Below are 20,023 nucleotides of genomic sequence, written 5' to 3' on the forward strand. Positions count from 1 at the left end.
GAGTCCATAACTTACGCCGTTTTTTGGGCTTGTATTGCAAGCGCATGTGAAGCGATGCATTTATTTCTCCTTCTCCCTTCTGTTCTTGCTTGCAAGACAAATTCAACGATTCAAACCATCGTCAGCGCTTCACGTGCACCAAGACCAAAAACCGGCGTAACTTACGGACTTGCTTTATGAAACGAGGCCCTGGTCTCATAGGTGACTGGTTGACCTAAGACCTTAAAATATGCTGCCAGTCGCAACTGTGTCTCGTAACTGCGCACACGCTCGAGTTTTTCCTTTGCAAAGCTCTATGGTTCAATGAGAGGTGAAACGGCAAGGCGGTCGCACAACGTCGGCTGCGCTTATGTAGAGAACCGATGGGTTCGACGAGAGGTTAAATGTTCCGTCGCCGTCATCGTTTTGCATGTTTTTTTTCTACATGTTATGTTATCATTTTTATTTTATCTCTCTCCGTGGAAGCGTTCGCTATTTCAAGAGTAGTCTGAGATTCAAACCCCGGGAAGCGATGCTAAGGCCTGGCGTCTTGCGAGCGTGAATGTCCCGTCGGACGTGGCGCAATCTGCGTCTGATTTCATAAAAGTTCAAAAATTACGAATGGCGCAGTTTCCCACCCATTCGGTTGCATTTTATGTCCAAACGGTTTCGTAGAAAAATTGCGGATGCAGCCATATGATATTACTTACTATGATCAAAGTGATGGATGTAGTAAAATGCAGTCCAAAACAAATGATAATATACAACCGGGGCATAATACACCCAGTGATCCTAATAAAACAGCCCAGTTCTAGATGGCGTAGTTTCTTAGGGCGTAAAATACACCGTGATGTGAAATACTACCAGGCTTTATGAAATCGGCCGCAGCTGGTGACTGTTCAGCCGCTGACGGCGTGGTTCTGTTGACACTATACACGCTCAGAGACCGGCAGCGAGAGGGGAGGGACGGGCGGCTGTGGGCTTTGTTTACCCTCACCACCGCAGGCGGTGTCCCGAGTGGTACCGCACTGTACCGTGTGGAGCGGCCACTGCATCCGGTGGGCACTCGGGCTGCGGGCTCTTTGTTATCTGGAGTTTTGTATGCTTAGCATTTGAACGTTTCCAGCACCTATGTTGCCTGCCCGCCAGGTCCCGACAATTACCCTGTATTAACTGGCTGTCATTAGTTATTACCCATTGCACGGGTAAATACCATATTATCTGTTGTGATGCTCAGGTCGACTGGTAAGCTCGAGTCCCCCTATTCTCCTATCTCCCATCTCCCTATTCTGTCACAACACCGGTCAAAGAGTTTCGCAGTACGCACGGACGTAACTTCCCCTTCCCGAGATAGCGGCCACTGTCGCCGCGGGCACACGGCGGAGGAGCGCACAGTGCCGTGTGTAAGGGTAGTGCCGGGGGCATGGACCGCGTGCGCCGCTCTGATACGGTATCGGGGCCGGCGCCGCCCGGAGAGGGGCCATTCAGGGTCGGGAGCGCGCCCCTGTCGCATGGACGCGGTGCTGTGACGTGGACTCGGTGAGCAGATTGGTGGTCTGTTGCAGTGACGGAGACAGCGTGCAGAGTGGCTGGGTGTTGCCATCGGACTGTGGATATCAGATCGGAACGTGTTCCGTGCCTGGAGTAATTTTTGAATTGCCGAGATAAAACTGGTGTCTGAACTCTGAAGCATACTTGGATTCTGGAGTTTACCTCAAGATATAAAGTATATCTTTGAGCTCGTTTTGGATTCTGGCACTGATATCTGACGGTGAAGATGACACCCCCGCGAACCAAGTCCTCGGCTACGGAGAAGACGCCGCTTCTGGCGGACGGTGGCACGCAGCAGAGTGACGCCTCGACGCTGCTTACCGTCCGCTTCGGCAGTCCAGAGGAGGCGTGGTTCGGGTATGTCTCTTCTTTCTGTAATTAAGACTTAAATTGAGGCACTAATGCTAACTGTTGATGCTTGAAGACGGGCACAAATAAGCGAGTGTAAAGTCGAGTCGGAACGTAGAGAGTGACAGGTCTCAGAAGGAGACAGCCCACGCCGCTCCCTAAGAAATGTCGGAAAGAACGTTGAGTTGCTCTTGCCGCCGGTTCGGAGAAGTGTATGTTTGTGTGTCTTGCCGCGGTTCCATGACGCTCTGGGTTTGAACATACGGTGCCGAGTGCCGACCCGACAGAAGGATGTAGTACATTGTGCCTTAACATAAAAAAAATCAAAACCAAGATCACAAAAAAAAACTGAGTGTGAACTGATCACTGATCGATGGCAGGCATCTACATCTTTGGGTTTTAATCGTGCGATGTTGATCCCATTCAAACGTCATGATTAGGAGTTGTTGGCCGGACCTTCAACCATCCACAGATACAATAGCCGTCGCCTCCTGTTCCCCCGTGCCTGAAAAAATCGGCCCGTCCCGCCCGCTGATGCCAGTGCTGCACCTGTGCCCACAGGCCGGACGGCGGCGGCTCCAACACGTTCGGGCCGACTGCGGATACGCCGGTGGACTCTCGGCGAATCATCTACTGCCTGCACGGAGATGAGCTCACCGCCTGTGAACAGGGCTGCTCGCAGGAGAAGATCGAGGAGCTGCAGAGGCTCTACAAAGGTACGAGATGGGACAAGGAGCTTTCAGGGTAGCCAGATGTTGTTTGACTGATCATTCAATGCAAATTAGTTGGGGAAACTACGAGGCGCCGAACTAAAATTGGATCAGCCAATCAACGGCTGGAGTGGGCGGGGCGATGACCATATATGGCCATAAAATCAGAAAACTTCATCTTTTCCATGCATCCTAGCATTCAAATGAAAAAATAAGGCATAAGAATGTTTTTTTTTAACCACACAAGGCCTACCTCACTCGGTGAACGATGCACTGGCGGCTCTAAATCGCAGAGTTACAATACAAGGTCAAACAGTGATTGCAATTGGCAAATATGGCGGATTGAAACAGACGCGCCAAAATATGTAAGCAGCACCATGGTTTTAAAATGCCATTATTTCTATTATTTTGTATATGGTTTTTCCAATAGTGGTTAAATAATTATTTTAAATTTAAATATCTTTATTTATTGTCTTTTGATTGTGACGCCCGGAACCTGCAGAAAAACCGTTTTTCTACCGCCATTTTCGAGTGAATTCGCCGAATTTGATCAAATCGCGTTGATTCCTAGTGGAAAATGGAAGCTTTTTCTCTGCGATAACTGATAAGTGGACGCGATACCGCAAGTACCGGCAGGTTATACCGTTTTTCACCCTTAGTAGCGATGGCTGCATTTATGCCCATATATGGTCAACAAAAGTCTATTTATTGACCGATCCATTTTTGGATCTTCGCCTCGTTGTTTCCCCAACTGAAATGCAGTTCAATGCATCAAGCAACTCACCTTCCAAATAGCTTAAAAAGCTTGATCTATGTTTTGCAACTCAGTAATTTCATTATAGCAGACAGAACAGCCACATATATTCGCCGCAAATACGAGGGGGTATCGAAAAGTTCTGATCATCACATAGAAGATATAGACCGATTTTGATGAGTTTTGGTTGGTATTATATTTGGTTCTTAAAGGGACCCTCCCACCTTAACATTAGATTTGAGTTGAGATAGCCAAAATGGGGTCCCTGGCTCACAATTACCGGTTTCGGCACTCACAACATCGAGAAATGCCTTAAATCGGAAATATTGAATTTCAAAATTGCAGCATTTTGATTCAGAGGGGCTAATGCATAGGAATACCCCTCTGAATGTGTGACGTCAGCGCAGATATCTAACGATTTTTAAATGTTTGACTAAAACGTTTTGTAGCACGCGGTGGTATAGGCTGCTTTGCGCGCAACAAGTGCCGCACTTTCAGCTGCCAAACTATTGCTTCCAAATAAAGTCGCTAGGAACAGCGGAGATCCCAAAAAGTAAACAAAAGTAAAAGTCTAATATCTTGAAAACCGGTGAATATTTTTCGGTGAAATTTGGTAGATATTCGTTTTCGCTGTTTCTGAACCGAGCGACATCACTTTCATGCCAATTCATAAACTTTTTTGAAGGTGGGAGGGTCCCTTTAAAGGGACCCTCCCACCTTCAAAAAAGTTAATGAAATGGCATGAAAGTGATGTCGCTCGATTCAGAAAGAGCAAAAACGAATATCTACCAAATTTCACCGAAAAATATTCACCGGTTTTCAAGATATTAGACTTTTACTTTTGTTTACTTTTTTGGGATCTCCGCTGTTCCTAGCGACTTCATTTTGGAAGTGCGGCGTTCACGGCAGATGTTGCGCGCAAATAGCATATACCACCACTGCTTTACAAAGATGTTAGTATAAGGTTTTAAAATCGTTAGATCACCGCTGACGTCACAAATTCTAAGGGGGCATCTCAATGCATTAGCCCCTTAGAATCCGAAAACTGCAAGTTTGAAATTCCATATCTCCGAATTAAAGCATTTTTCGATGTTGTGAGTGCCCAAACCGGTATTTGCAGGCCATGGCCACCAATTTGGCTATCTCAACTCAAAACTAATGTTAAGGTGGGATGGTCACTTTAAGGATAATGTTCCCGCAAAGAGAATCCTGAGAAGTGGTTTTATCTTATGTAGGAGAGACTTAGAAGTAAAAAAGATGAGTATTGGGCCCATTGAGGACCGAACAGTCATCCAACTAATGCATTTGAAACGGTATCACACTGAGAAAATACATCAATAACGTGAAACTAGTTTATGGCGAGGAAAGGCCATCTCATACACTTACCGAAAATGAAGAAATAATTTTCAACTTGGTTTCATGGCCCTTGCAGGGGAATCAAGAAGTGAGTGACTACCAGTGACTGACAAGGTGGTGACTGTGAAGGAAGTGGAGGGCCTCATCCTTACAGGTCGTCGTGTGACCTTTCAGATGATTGTGCAACAGAAAGGTCTCAATGCTGGCAGTGCCTGAAAATATTATCAGCGAAGAACTACAGACGATAAAGGAGTCAGCCCGCTTAGAAGTTCGTGTGTCTACTTTGTTCAAGAAAAAAATGCGTCTTGGCCTTTCGAAATGAAAACTAGGCCTTTTTTAGGAAATTGAAGACATCTTCGATCATTTGATGACTTGTGACGAATGCTGGGTCTATGTGTATGATCCAGAGATAAAAAGATGATCAAGAAGTTAAAGCACGGCACATCTGTCCTTAAAAGGCGAAGATGCAGAAGCCGATATGGAAGGTCAATGCTATCAGTGTTCTGGATCTGGAGTAGGATAGTCATTACCGACTGTCTTGATGATGGTCGGATGATGATAAGCAAGCACTACAGCACACTTTTGAAGAAGTTGCGAGACGGCCTCAAGCAGAATCGCCGCAAAAAGCCAAGAAAGATGTTTTATCCGCACCGACAGCGCCCCCGCCCATTCGTCCTGAGCTGCGATTGAAGAAACAACATGATGTGGACATTTAATCCTACCGCATCTAAGAAATTCACCTGACCGGGTTCACCTGACTGACTCTTGATTGTTACGGGAGATGAAGAATCCACACTCACAGTATGGCCGGTGATTTAAGGACAGCAATGACGTCATTGATGAGGTGGAGCAGTGATTTACGGGACAGTGCGAAGGTCCTACAATGACCGCCTGAGGCAGCTCAAGAAACGATGCAATAAGTTTGCGGTCGTGTGTTGTGACTTGTAAAGGAGTAATGAACATCATGTAAAAAAAAAATCAAATTTCTATCACATATAATTCATGGTGATGATCAGAACTTTTCGATACCCCCTCGTATATACACGAATTCGGCTCATAATTCGTGTCGAATCCTTTCCGCCATTGTCGCCAGTTCATCAGAGTGTGTTTACGTTCCATTCGCCTCCGACCGTTACCCTAACGGCTTAGGTGCCCTCTGATCCTTACTATCTGAGAGCGATGGTGTTATCAGTGAGAAGCGGAAGAAAAACTGAACAAACACGGCACAAAAATGCTCAGCCGCGGCGAAAATATTGACGGTCAAGGCGTGGAAGAGTCTTACTACTATTGTGCCGGGTGCATTTTGCGATTGGGAAGAGGAGAGATTGGAGAATGAAAAGAGGATTAACGAGACACGAGGCAAATGCATTGTTGCAACAGCGAGCTGCCGTGGCTCCACCCACCGTTGGATCCGGGGCTTGAGCGGATCCGGAGTGGTGTGTGCGGAGTGGATCCAGGCTTTTTTAGCTGTTTAGGTATATCGAAATAAAGGTTGCGGTCAGACGGGCTCCCTTCTCCTGCAGAGACGGGGCCAGAGGCGTGAGGATGCCTTGCACTGACCTCTGAGTCCGGATCAGGGACCGGCGTTGGCCCATCAGGGGCGATTGTATGGCCGTTAGGGGACACTATGGGCTCATCATGGGTCAGTTAGGACCATTAGAGGCCACTAAGGTCTATCAGAGGTTCATTTACGCATACCAGTGGCCTATATAGATCCATCAGAGTGCTTCACAGACCGATCAGGGGATGGTGTTGGTTCATCAGGGGCCGGCGACCGGCGTTAGTCCATCAGGGTATGTCATAGCCCCATCAGGGGTAATAATTGGCCCGCCCGGACCCTGAGAACCCTTCAACGGCCCCTGATACGGTGATCGAAGTACTTGGCATCTGACTCGCTAATGCCGGCCCCCCATGATAGACCTACCCAATACCCATAGACCTCTACATACCGGTATGTAGAGGTCTATGACCTACCTCGATCCCTAATGGGCGTACTCGGCCCCTGATGAGCCTACACCGAATCCGGATAGGTCTGAATGGGCAGGAATGTAATCACGCTCAACAGAGTGGTACGGACCAGCTGTCATAAGAGGGTGCCTCCATGTGAAAGAGAGGTGCCTGCATGCGAAAGAGGAGCGCCTGTGAGGGCTATAAGGGGCACCTCTTATGGCCATATGGCCTGTGTGCGAAGAGAGGCGGCTATAAAGATTATAGTGGCGCCTCCATGTCATGCAAGAGAGTCGTTTGTGCAACATTTCTGAGTCGTGGTGCGCCGTTCGCAGCAAATAGATACCTACCGAAAAAGGTCTGAGAGGGGGCTGGTACGGACCAAAATTCTTACAGATAATACGGACACTCCGTACTGACCGTATTGGCGATTACGGCCGTAGTGCATGTGAATCTGATTAGAATTCAATTGTGTAAATGCTATACTCCGATCGAAGTTCGGCGTCTGCTGTGTTGCATGCAGGAGGAGGTGAGTTCTCTAAGCCATCTTGGCTCTGCGATTCGGCCTGAGGTCTGATCCTGGCCGAGTTGCGTGAACTGCCGACAGCATTCGTAGCGCTTTTGTCAGCGGCGGTGACGGTGACGCGGGATTTGCGGCCCGAGGTGGTAGTCCAGCTGTGGTTCGCTGTGGTGGTCCGGCTGCGGTCCGGTCCCATGGTCCAGCTGCGGTCCGGTCCGATGGTCCCAGTACGTTTCGGTTCGGTGGTCCCAGTACGTTTCGGTTCGGTGGTCTGCATGATGGTCCGTCTGGCGATCGCCTCGGTGATCATGTCGACCACGGAGAGGACTGAGATCCCGAGCACGAGGCTGACGAAGCCGCCCATCTCGCTCAGCAGGCTGGGCAGCCGGTAGGAGCGGCGCTCAGTGGTCACCTCCTCGGCGATCGAGGCGGACTCCACGCGCACCATCAGTGGCTCTTTTTTGTAGTCCCGCACCGGGGACATCTCCACTCCCGTGTCGGCGACGAAGCTGCGGATCCGACAGGCCGGCAGGCAGGGGCAGCTGGTCGTGTTGACGGCCAGCAAGCCGTCCTGCTGCGCCTGCCTCAGCACGGCCTGGGAGCACTCGGGGAGCTGCGGGAAGTCGCGAATCATCTCCGGCATGGCGCAGTGTTCCCGCTCGGCCCACTGTCGGTGGGCGCAGTCCATGATGCAGGACTCGTAGTAGTAGTCCTTGGCGGGGTTGCACGGGGCTCGGTTCAGACTCTCCCGGTCGATGATGCGGGAGATGAGTTTGACGCTGACGAGATCGGAGGTCTCCCCGTGGCAGAGATAGCGCAGTCGCAGGTCCTGCTGCACGCCGCGTACGCCGAGATTGGACATCACCGGCCTCCGGTGCGGGTGGACAAACAGCCGGTAATCGCAGTTGGACGGTTCGTCATTCATCTTCAGCTTCAGCTCAAATCTCCTCTGGCCGGCCGCCTGAGCTAGTTGGCTCCACGTCACGTTCGGTGTGAGTGTGTGGCAGAGGGTGCTCTCGCTCAGCGACGGCCACGACTCCCACCAGCCGATGCCGACCTCGACCCGTCCTCCGGGATAGGGGACGCTCTCCTGGGGACGACACGCCGGCTCGCAAGTGGGAATCCCCTCGTGGAATTCATTACCAAAGTGCCAGAGCTTCTGACCGACGGTGCTGTTTCGCGGCAGGCCGAAGATAAACGGGTACCGCTGCCATTGATAAGGCGTACCGCAGACGGTGACGGATGGCACGGCCACGTCCTCCCACGGCGTGAACGACGTGACCACCGAGACGGGCTCCTCGCCGAACATCTGTACCAGCATCCAGCACTGGTACCCGGAGAGCAGCGCGCAGCAGGTGACCAGCGCGAGCCGCGCCAGCCGCGGGCCCGCTCCCAGCGCCATGGCCGCGCCGCGCGGACAGACAGGCAGACGGGCGCAGCGGGCCGCCGCGCTCCGGAGAGCACGGGCGGGCTCTGAGCGGGCCTTGTGCTCCATCGGCCTCGTCGCGTTTGCACGTCTTCCTAGATCAATGGCGTGTTATGAGCTGTCAATACGGGTTCCTTCAAAACCATGGGCTCCAGCCGGCGCCGTTAATGCACCAAATTGTACAGGTGGCCAGTCACTCAGCGAGTCGTGCTAAAGCCTAAGTGCACGATCAGCCGGTCTTTGCGGCTGCATTTACGTTTCACGCTCCGATGCATTGGGTGTAGCTGTTGGCAAGGCGATAAAATATCAGGTGGCGTCGTTGGGAGTTCTTCGCAGGCCGGGCTTGATGCCACGTTATGAACAGTGGAGGAAGCTGATACAACATTATATAAACCATTTACTGAGACAACATTGATAAAATGATATTTAAGGCTCTGCCCGGCTCCCTGCGAGCGATTTTTCGTCCTCGTGCCGCCGTATCGGAGCGCGAAACGCGCAGCGCTGCCGCGGGTTGCCGGTGCTGAAGCTGCCTCGCTACCGGCTCACCCTGGTGAGGAGGCTCTTCCCAATCCCACGCAGGGCTGCGCTATCGTGGAATGACCTTCCAAGAGATGTGACATCATGTGTCGCATCTGTATTGGCTGGGCCCTGACAGCCACTTGTGGAACGGTCCTTAAATAAACCTTGTTACCTTATAAATGCGGTTCAGAATAAGAACAGGAACGATCGTTGCTTGTGCTCCTCTACTTGACGCCCCAACCTTCTTACACACACACACGCCCGTGTCGTATATGACCCATATCGTAGAGCTTTTTTGAAAACATTTATTTTCCCTTCTTATTTTGAATAGTGTTCTTCTGTCACGTGACCATGACTGTGTTGTGTGTTTTCCAGACTCGCACTGTCACGTGTCTCGGGCAGCCGGGATGAACCAGGCCGCACGGAGGAAACTAATGATCGCCAGTGCCCTGTGCCTGCTATTCATGGTGGCTGAAATTATTGGTAAGTATGACGTCACCGCAATGGTTCCGGCGAGTTGTGGGCATGACGTTATTCCATCAACATTTGTCTCTGAATAGATGCACTAGCTTATGTGGAAAACTTCCTCAAGTTTTGTTTCTGCCAATTTGCATACAGAGATAATAAAACGAAGCGCAAAATATAATAAATGAAATGCGTATTGGTTGGATTTCGCAGCCTTGATGTAGTTACCGTTTTTTGACCACGTGCGCTCACTCCTGCGCACTGTTCCCTCCGACTGACCTCTCACCCCCTGATGCCATGTTTGCTTTACTCTACAGGCGGGTACCTCTCCAACTCCATCGCCATTGCCACGGACGCTGCCCACCTGCTGGCCGACTTTGCCAGCTTCATGATCTCACTGTTCTCACTGTGGGTGGCTTCCCGACCGGCCACGGCACGGATGAGTTTCGGGTGGCACCGCGCAGGTCAGTTTCAGTTCTTCAACAGCATCCTGTTATTGTTTTTGACACCCGCTTCTTTAGGTAATTGGATGGGAATAGAAACCGGGGTAGAGTGTTGTTTTTCCTGCTCTTGAATTATATCTGGAATATTGTCTTATTGGCATTTTTGCGGCAATTTTAGGATGATTGCATCTCAATATCTGTTCCAAACGTGCCGTTTATTGGATGGAAGGAGGATCTGCTTATTGATCTCACAAAGTTTCTTTTTATAAGCTGTCTAAATGTTTCAATATAACGGTTTAGCGGAATTACGAGTATAATCCTCTAAGGCCGCGAATGCAACTTTGATCAGCCCGGCTTTGACATCTGCACCTGTCAGCACCGGTGAGTTTTTCGTTTTATCACTGCTCAATCGCTTTATCGGTATTCCTTTTTGGATTATTCTTCCTCCGCTTCTACGTTCTACTGCGTGTGTGGGCCACATGCGGAAGAGCAGGTCACCCCTGTCGGGCCGAGGTGGACCCTGCCCGGCACCAGAGCGCCCCGTTTATTGACTGAGCCCTGCCGTGGTCGGTGCTGCACCGGTCTGGGACCGAGCTCTGAGCGATGGGCGGGTGTTGTGGCGGGGTGTGACGCGTCACGGTGACGTGACATGTGGCACGGGGGGGGGAGGTGACGGGGGGGGGGGTGTCAGAGAGTCTAAACCCGGCAGTGATTGGTGGTAGTTGGGGTCCGCAGAAAAACAAGCAGTCTCTTGGGTGTGGGTGGACTTGGGACTGTTTGGGATAGCCGAACCACTTGAGAGCCATGTGAAATGGCTGGGATCATGTGGAAGACTGCATCGTCATAATATGCAGCAACGACGGTTGGTGACTGTTACCCGTAATTGGCATTCGCTTCGGTGTTAATGATAAAACTCTGATGCATCGAAGTACGGTTACCATCATTATCAGCTGAGGAATAACCACCTGCACTGATTTGATGACATTTCCACTTGATATTGTTTCCCTTTCCGTCGGTTCAGCTCACCGTTCTGTCCCGTTCTCCACAGAGGTGATGGGAGCGCTGATTTCGATATTCCTCCCCGTCACCTGACACCTCTGCTCTGATCTCTCCTCAGAGGTGATGGGCGCGCTGATCTCTGTGCTTCTCATCTGGGTGGTGACCGGCGTGCTCGTCTACATGGCCATCCAGCGGGTCATCTATCAGCAGTTCGAGCTCGACGCCGTCGTCATGCTCATCACGTCAGGGCTCGGCGTTCTGGTGAACATAGTGTGAGTCATTTTCAGTAGTGTAGGTAACTTATGGAAGTTAAAAGTTATATAAGTCGTATCTGCTAAGATCATTGTGGTCTGCAGTTACGTCAAGGCCAAACGTATCAAGCCGAACAACTTTGTTAGCTGTTTTTCGTGTTAGTTTTATTTGTTATCCTTGATTACATTTTCCAAATATGTCTGAAGAGGAGGGCGAAAATGTCTCAAAAATCCAAATTCCCTTGTATTATGGAAGGGCAGTCATTCATTACCATGTGGTTGATGACATTTCCGCATGTTTGTGTCGGCACTTGACATGCTACAGCATTCTATGTTGGAGTCTACGTGCGAGTTTCAGTTTATTCTAGCCACATGCTTGTCCATCTGGGTTATTTCCACGCATGGGCTGCTCACACTTCATTATCTCGCCTCCACACTATAATCTTTCATATGCGCAGCGTAGCTGTCTCTGTGTCTGGCCTGCGACACATCATCGGTCTGTCTAAACAGACAGTCTCAGTTTGACACTCGGTCCGGGCTCGCAGTCACTTGACTTAGTCAGAAGCCCAGAATGCGGCTGTAGGGTCAAAAGCCAAGGATTTGCACTGGTCATCCGCCAGAAAACGGATGAACCTGGGACAGGACAGCATTGAATACTTTTTTGAGAATTTATGTTCATCTTACTGATCACCTGTATTGGAAGCAGACATGTGCATGGATCCGAGAAAATGGATCTGGGATCTGATCCCACGTCCTGATCTCGGATCCGACGGGATGATAGATCAAGCTCAGTAATTTATCGAGAGATCCGTATGGATCACAGATCCGAGTCTCATTTTTTGCTTGAGGTCCAGTGAGATCATAGATCCTCACATTTATTTTTTTGTCAACACATATATCCCAAAAAACACTTTTTTCAACTCACAAACGTTCTGTTTTAGTGATTTTATGTGATCGCACGTCATAATCCATAGTTTTGTGTCACTTATTGGCATATAAGCCCTTTAAAACATAGTTTCAACTGTGATGCATGGTGGGATCCGCTCAGATCATAGATCCATGTTCTTAATTTATCGTCAGATCATATGAGATCATAGATCCAAGATGTATTTTGATGGGATCATACAGGGTGTCCCAGAATTACCCGAACATTTATTTTCTGGCTAAAAGTACGATTGCGCTCGATTCTAATGATACACAAGCATCATACTTTTATAAGATATCCCTTAGCTATCGAGCTTGGTGACTGTGTGCTTTTGGTGACCGGTAACGACTCGAGTCAATTATCATCCAGAGTCAAGTAAGAGTAGTCCTTTTCCGTTTTCAGCTTAAGCCACTAATAGGCAACCATGGTGAATCAACTCCCGTTCTCAACTTTGTAAACGGACTTTCGGCATGGTTTTTGCTGGAGAGCTTCAGCAGCTCATCTGCAAGCAGTTAGAATTGAGCAAAGCGCAATTATATCAGCTAACGAAGCCAGAGAGAGCAAGAGATAAACCTGATTGACAAACTTAGGCTCGGCCAAAAAGGGCCATGCACCAATTGTCAAACGGGTGGTTGCTTGTCATGGACAACAAACGTCACCGATCTAGCTAAAAACTAGCTAACCGATAGATCAGGATTATCTAAAGAACATCAGTCTACTTTCCACCACTATCTTCGACAAAATTTTGGAATTTGGGGTCCTTCGCCTGAAAAATATGATGCGACAACTACGGGAAAGGCAGCGAAAATCACTACAATTCATCCCAAAAACATAACATATACAACAAAAAAGTAAATTGAAGCACACTTTGTGGTCAACCGAAGGTATTCTGTCATTTGAACCGCCCGAAAAAGGTGTGTGTGAACGTCAGATGGCTACAACGCCCCAATAACAGAGACTGCCAGGCACCCGTCGAAAATCGAATTGTGAGACATTTTGAGCCACTGTGCACTCATTTGGCTTGATATTGAAACACAACGAGGTCTCGGTCTAGACTGACTGTATTCAGACGGGACGGGTCCCTCGCCGGTGCCCAGTCACGTGACCGTCCCGGCCTCAGGCACGGTCAGCTGGCGCCGGTGGCCCGGCGGCCGGCACGCGACAACCCACAACGCCACATTCCTCCCCACCAGATCTTGACATAAAACAATGCACGATATATACACGAATTAAAACCTATCATACAAAGCGAACACGACCATGAATCGACAAAGCATAGGACGGTGCGTACGATCTTACGCATAACTCAATCGGTCCGGTCCGGGAAGCGGCCTGGGACGGAGCACCCGGTCGGACACTGCCGGCGCCGCTACGGCCGCCGGCGGAGCGCCCAACTCAGGGGAGACCGGCCCGGCCAGCGAGCCAGGCGGCCCGGCGTCAGCCAGCGGCGACGCCAGATCCGCCGGATCCGGACCCCAGTCCGGACTCTGCGCCACCGGAACACCGCGGTAGGGACGCACCCGATCGACATGTCGCACCAATACACGGCCATCATTCAAACGGACAGTGAGTTTCACACCGCGTCGTCCAATCAATACCCCCTGAAGCCAGTTTCTTCCCCTCGAGCCCTGCAACTGTCCGACAGCCGAGACATAAACTGGTTCGCCTATATTCACAGAGTGTGAGTCTGCCTGTCGACACCCTCGGTCCTTACACCGTTTCTGTCGGTCCTGTTCCCGTCGGACAGTTTCCTCCAGGTCGGGTCGCAGCATATCGACCGGCGTGCGTAACTGACGGCCAAACATCAGCTCTGCTGGTGACGTATGTGTCGTGCTATGGCTGACTGTGCGATAGTTGAATAAAAATCGAGACACTTTAGTGTTGACCGAGCCTCTACCCTGCTTATTGAGGCTTCGCTTAAGCGTCTGAACAGCCCGCTCTACAAGCCCATTGGATTTCGGAGAGAACGGAGGTGAGGTCAGATGACAAATGCCGTTCACCCGACAAAACGCTTCGAACTCTGGAGAGACAAAACACTGGGCGTTGTCAGAGACTAGGGTTCTGGGGACTCCCCAGCACGCGAATGAGCTTCTCAGCTTTTCCAGGGTGGTTTCAGTAGTAGCCTGTCTGCAGGGGAAAACATCCATCCACTTCGAATAGGCATCGACTATAATCAAAAACATACTACCTTGAAACGGACCGCAAAAATCAATGTGCACTCGCTGCCAGCATCCAGACGGCCACTCCCAGGGATGGATTGGCGTCTCTGGTAGACTGGAGCGCCATTCCTGACATGTGGAGCATTTACTGACCATCTCAGAAATATCACGGTCCATGTTTGGCCACCAAACATAACGTCTGGCGAATGACTTGGTCCTGCCCTCCCCACAGTGTCCACTATGCAGGAGCCGCAGTACCGCTGCGCGACCTTTGGGCGGAACGATCACCCGTGCTCCCCAAAGTACGCAGCCACCCTGTGAGCTGAGCTCAGACTCCCGACATTTATATGGCCCAAATTCAGGAGAAAGCGGTACACCACACGAAGGCCAGCCGTCCTGAACATATCGATAGACAGCAGACACGACTGGATCACGCGCAGTCCACTGACGAATCTGCTGTGCTGTTATTGGACTGGAGTCCAAAACCTCCATCATGTGGACCAGCTCTGCTGGCACCGGACTGCTGGCGTCCGCCGGTACGTCGGGCAGTGGCAGCCGGCTCAGTGCATCACAATGGCCCTGTAACCTGCCAGCACGGTACTCTAGCCGATAATCGTAGGCCGACAACATCATGGCCCAGCGCACGACTCTCGGCGACGCCATGAGCGGCAGAGGCTTCTGCTCACCGAGTAAGCCCAGCAGGGGCTTATGATCAGTTTGAACTCTGAACGATCTACCAGCCAGAAAATAGTGGAACTTCTTGACGCCTGCCACCAGGGATAGTGCCTCCCGATCAGTTTGCGAATATCTACGCTCAGTGTCGTTTAGGGTACGAGAATAGAAGGCCACCGGCCTCTCGCCGCCTGGCGTCAAAATACTAAGCACGCACCCGAGACCAATAGGGCTCGCATCAGCGGACAAAATCACATCATATTTCGGATCGAAATGGGCTAACACAGGCGGGCTTAGCAGCAGCTTTTTGCCAGCCTCGAACGCGGAGCGCTCAGTGTCACCCCAGCGCCACGGCTGGTTCTGGCGAAGCAGGATATACAATGGCGCCAAGACTGTAGAGAGACCCTTCAGGAACTTCCCGTAATAATTAATACCACCCAGCCAGGACCTCAGCTGACCCACTGACGCTGGCTCGGGTGCCCGGAGAATGGCACGGACTTTCTCCTCAGTGGCCTCCACACCCCTGGCGCTCACCCTGTGACCAAGGTACGTTACCTCGGCCAGCCCAAACTGGCACTTCTCACGGTTGACTCGCAGGCCGGAGTCCTGCAGGCGGCCGAGGACGGCCCTCAGCGCGGCGTTGTGAGAGGCAATGTCTGCCCCAGACACGACCACGTCATCCAGAAAAACCCCGATACCGGGAATGCCCGCTAGGAGCGTTTCGAGGGTTTTCTGGAACAACGCCGGCGCTGAACTGTACCCAAAACTGAGACGAGTCGGTCTCAACAGCCCACGGTGGGTATTCACCGTGAGATACTGTCTGGAGCTCTCATCTAATGGCAGCTGGTTATAAGCACACTTCAAATCTATCTTACTGAACACGGTCGCTCCCGCCAGCTTGGGTAGAAGCTCTTCCACCCGCGGCAACGGATACTGATACGGCGTGGCCACTTTATTAGCTGTCAAACGATAGTCTCCACAGATACGCAGTGAACCGTTTGCTTTCGGTGCGATCACTAGTGGTGCGGCCCATCTACTGTTAGAGACCGGCTCCCAGAGACCCTCGCTGATTTGTTTGTCAAGCTCAGAATCAACCTGCTCTCTATATGCCAGAGGAACGGTTCTGGCTTTAAAGAACCGGGGCTGAACGTTACCGTCCACACCAATATGAACAGGGTCACCGCGGTAGCAGCCCAGGCCGTCCCGGAATACTTCCGGAAACTCCGCCAGAATAGGCTCGACCTGGGGATGAGCTGTCAACCGACCTATGGCTGGCCAATCCAGCTTAATGGCCTCTAACCAGTTACGACCGAACAGGCAGGGTCCCTCCCCTTTCACAATCACCAATGGCAACCGGACCACCTGCTGCCCATACTGAACCCGCACAGTCGCCTCCCCACACACAGGTAACACTTCCCCGCTGTATGTCCTGAGACGGTACGAACAGCTACCCAGGACGGGCGGGTTATCAGGCCAAATCTGTCTGAAAACACTCTCACCACATACAGACAGCGCAGCGCCAGTGTCCAGCTCCATGGAGACGGGCCGATCATCCAGCATCACGTTCAGCTTGATCGGGGCGCGCCGGTCGCCCGAACACCGGAACAGCGAGTACAGCTCCTCTTCCTCCACCGCCGCGCTCACCGACCCGCTGGCAGAGGCCGCTGCCCCTTCCGGACGTCCCGAAGCACTGGCCGACGATGGCACTATCGCCGGCTGAGAGCCGTCAGCCCCCACATCAACCGCGTCACACTGCACTTGGTCAATGCCCGCACGTCGAGTAGCCGCACACGCGGCTCGAGTATGTCCAAGCTTTCCACACGAGAAACACACTCGCTTGCGGAACGGACACTTCTCCGATGAGTGACCCCGCCCCAGACAGCGAGGGCAGCGAGGGCAGGGACCGGCCCGACCACCCCGGGCAGGCGCATGAAGCCGGCCGACCGCCACTGGCCGCTCCCCACCGGACACGTGGTGCACAGCTGACTCGCCAGACGGGCCCGTCTGACTCTGGGCGATCTCGCCGGCCTGGCGGGCGGCCGCCTCATGCGCTGTCGCAATCGCTGTAGCCGACTGTAGAGTGAGGTTCTTCTCGCTGAGCAGCCGGGACTGCAGGCGCTCATTCCGGATACCGCTGACGAAACGATCGCGCAGCATCTCCTCCAGTATCCCGGCACAGCAGGTGAACTGGCACGGCCGAGCCAGGTGACGCAGCCGGGACAGGAAAGCTGACACCGTCTCGGTATCCTCCCGGCTGCAGGTGTGAAATCGGTGCCGAGACAGGATCACCGATTCATCCGGCTCGAAGTGAGACGTGAGCACCTCGATGATTCTGGCACAGGTCACCTCAGCTACCCCCGCCGGGGCAAGCAGGTCCTCCAGGAGCGAGAATGTGTCCGGCTCCAGAGCAGTCAGGAGCACAGCACGCCGCTTAGCGTCCACTGAAACCGCGGCCTTCTTGTCGTCGGGAATAAGCAAATCGTTCACGACAAAAAACTGTTCTAGCCTCCTGGTATAGGCACCAAAGCTCTCCTCGTTCCGCTTAAACACGGGCGGCACCCCAAGCCACGCCATGGCTGGTTCCGCACTCGTCGCCAATGAAACACAACGAGGTCTCGGTCTAGACTGACTGTATTCAGACGGGACGGGTCCCTCGCCGGTGCCCAGTCACGTGACCGTCCCGGCCTCAGGCACGGTCAGCTGGCGCCGGTGGCCCGGCGGCCGGCACGCGACAACCCACAACGCCACAGATATGATGGCCCAAAGTCAACCGTTAGCACAGAGTACTACTGCGATAATATTCTACCAGTACAAAAACTGGATGCCGTGAACCAAATGGCCATGAACGGGTTTGTTTTGGAAACCAAATCTGTTGGAAGCCAAAGGTCGCGCCATGTTCAGACATGGAGCTTCTCCACTTCAGATGTAAAAAAACGCGGCAAAAGTGGTGAAGGCAGAAATTTTTGTTTTGGGGGATAATGCCTTATGGCCTGGGAACACTTTGATGTTAAGTTTATCTTATATGATCGTATTATCCTCCGGCAAGAGGTCAAAGAAAACAGGCCTACACCCAGTTTCGGCAGACCCGTAAAACAACTGAGACCAGCAATGGCTGGCATTTTCCATCATTGTCGGCTGATCATGTAACAAGCGTATCTATTGCATGTGCTATTTCACAGCCACCCTAGTTGACTATATAGGACGATAAAAAGAAAAAAAACGCAATCATGTTTGCCTTATTTTATACGCCAATTAATAATGTTCGTGTAATTCTGGGACACCCTGTAGATCCCAACCTGCGAAATTAGTACTGCGAAATTAGTACACGCTCGATGTTATCAATGTCAGGTTTGTTGAACAATACACCCAGTGTCAAGTGGCTCCACTTAACGCTTGATCTGCTCATTTTGTACTCTCAGCGCTGAACAATATAATTGTAAACCTACCCGGTGTGCTCCTATGTGTCCCCTCACTGTGAGTCTCTCATGCTCTTTCCCTGATGCCACTCTTGACATCTGCCTCCCCTCTTCCCAGCATGGGGTGCACACTGCACCAGCACGGGCACAGCCACGGCGGCGGCTCGTCCCACTCCCACGGCGGCGGCTCGTCTCACTCTCACGGGGCGCAGAACATCAACGTGCGCGCCGCCTTCATCCACGTGCTCGGCGACTTCCTCCAGAGCATCGGAGTGTTCATCGCGGCGCTGGTCATCTACTTCAAGGTGAGGTGCCGCTCGCTAGGTGGCAACTTGACGTGTCCTCCACATCTGACGCTAGTGGACGCTTTTACTGCCAATATCGATTCGATTCACGCATTTTTTAGAGAAACTTAGCATTAATAATTTTCTTTTGTGGTAAGGTTATTTTCTGAGCTTGCGTTCTCATGCGTTTGCCTTTCTTGGAATCCGTGAGAAGCAAGTTAAAAGCCGATGGCTCTCAATAACTACCCAAACTCGAATTGCCGAAATGCTTCGTCCATGCTCCAACGGGGGCCCTACGTTGACAGTGAATTAATCGTGCACTTCTTATCTGGCAGCCTATGTGGATCTTGGTGGATCCTATTTGTACGTTCGTGTTCAGCATATTTGTTCTGGCCACGACGCTCACAATTCTCAAGGACACCCTCAACGTCCTAATGGAAGGTGGGTGTTTGCGAGTGTGATAGCGTGCATTCTTGTGGCATCACCCTTATATTTGTGACGACGAGATTTCTGCAGAGAGCATGGCTGAAAAGTTAATTAATGACTTGCCATGCATTAATTCCGTTATCTCGTCTTGGTTCGCCGAACTTTATTTAATAGAAGACTTAGCCAAACTGCCATCAGGCAACCCAGCCGATGACGCCAGCTCATGACAGCATTGAGCATCACAGCATTTATGCTTCATTACATCAGACTTACCCTAGCTATGATTGTCGTATAGTCGGCAGCTATTGTACGAATGTCTGCCCAATCGCGTCACACTTGATCTACATACATATTCAGCCTTCACTATGTCCCTGGTGCGAGCCGCACTGACTCCCGGTTACCTTTTTCGCAGGTATTCCGAAGGGCATCGACATCGAGCAGCTGCAGGCGATACTGGAGGGGATGCCGGGGGTGCTGAAGGTGCACAACCTGCGGGTGTGGTCGCTGAGCATGGACAAGCCGGCGCTCTCCGCACATATCGTCATCGGTGAGTCCGATCGGTTACGTGGCCGTGTGGAGACGCGCAATTTAGAGGGTGTGGCAGGGGTCGCTGCTGTGCTTGCTCTGAAAGGACTGTGTGATGGCGTAGTGGCCTATGAAATGAACTGTCGCCGCTTGTGCTCTACCCAATGTTCCCGTAAAATGGTCGGTCTGTTTCGGAAGTACTCCTTTCCTAAAATAGCTTCCATCCTCCTGTTTATCCTGATGTCTTAGGTAGGTTTATTTTGCATGCGATTTCTGTCGAAAGTTTGTTCTGATATCTGTCGTCGGATATTTGGCCCACTCACACGTCTGACGGCCGTCCCGACCCGC

At 51.5% G+C, this 20,023-nt stretch overlaps 1 protein-coding gene across 3 annotated transcripts in view; it reads left to right on the forward strand.

Moving 5' to 3' along the window:
* Positions 1-20,023, forward strand: part of LOC122379867 (zinc transporter 2-like) — a 41,845-nt gene that overhangs the window by 19,976 nt on the left and 1,846 nt on the right. For 2 of the 3 annotated variants that reach the window (XM_043362422.1, XM_043362421.1), the window contains exons 3-9: positions 2,440-2,594; positions 9,486-9,593; positions 9,893-10,039; positions 11,136-11,289; positions 18,559-18,745; positions 19,060-19,165; positions 19,563-19,697. In XM_043362422.1, coding sequence (XP_043218357.1) covers positions 2,440-2,594; positions 9,486-9,593; positions 9,893-10,039; positions 11,136-11,289; positions 18,559-18,745; positions 19,060-19,165; positions 19,563-19,697 — 992 coding nt within the window. Of the gene's footprint in view, positions 1-920; positions 1,888-2,439; positions 2,595-9,485; positions 9,594-9,892; positions 10,040-11,135; positions 11,290-18,558; positions 18,746-19,059; positions 19,166-19,562; positions 19,698-20,023 lie in introns of those variants that run through there. The other variant, XM_043362423.1, reaches the window with a different exon arrangement.

The sequence above is a fragment of the Amphibalanus amphitrite genome, unplaced genomic scaffold, assembly GCF_019059575.1.
Source record: "Amphibalanus amphitrite isolate SeventyFive unplaced genomic scaffold, NRLGWU_Aamphi_draft 000085F_arrow, whole genome shotgun sequence".
NCBI lineage: Eukaryota > Metazoa > Arthropoda > Thecostraca > Balanomorpha > Balanidae > Amphibalanus > Amphibalanus amphitrite.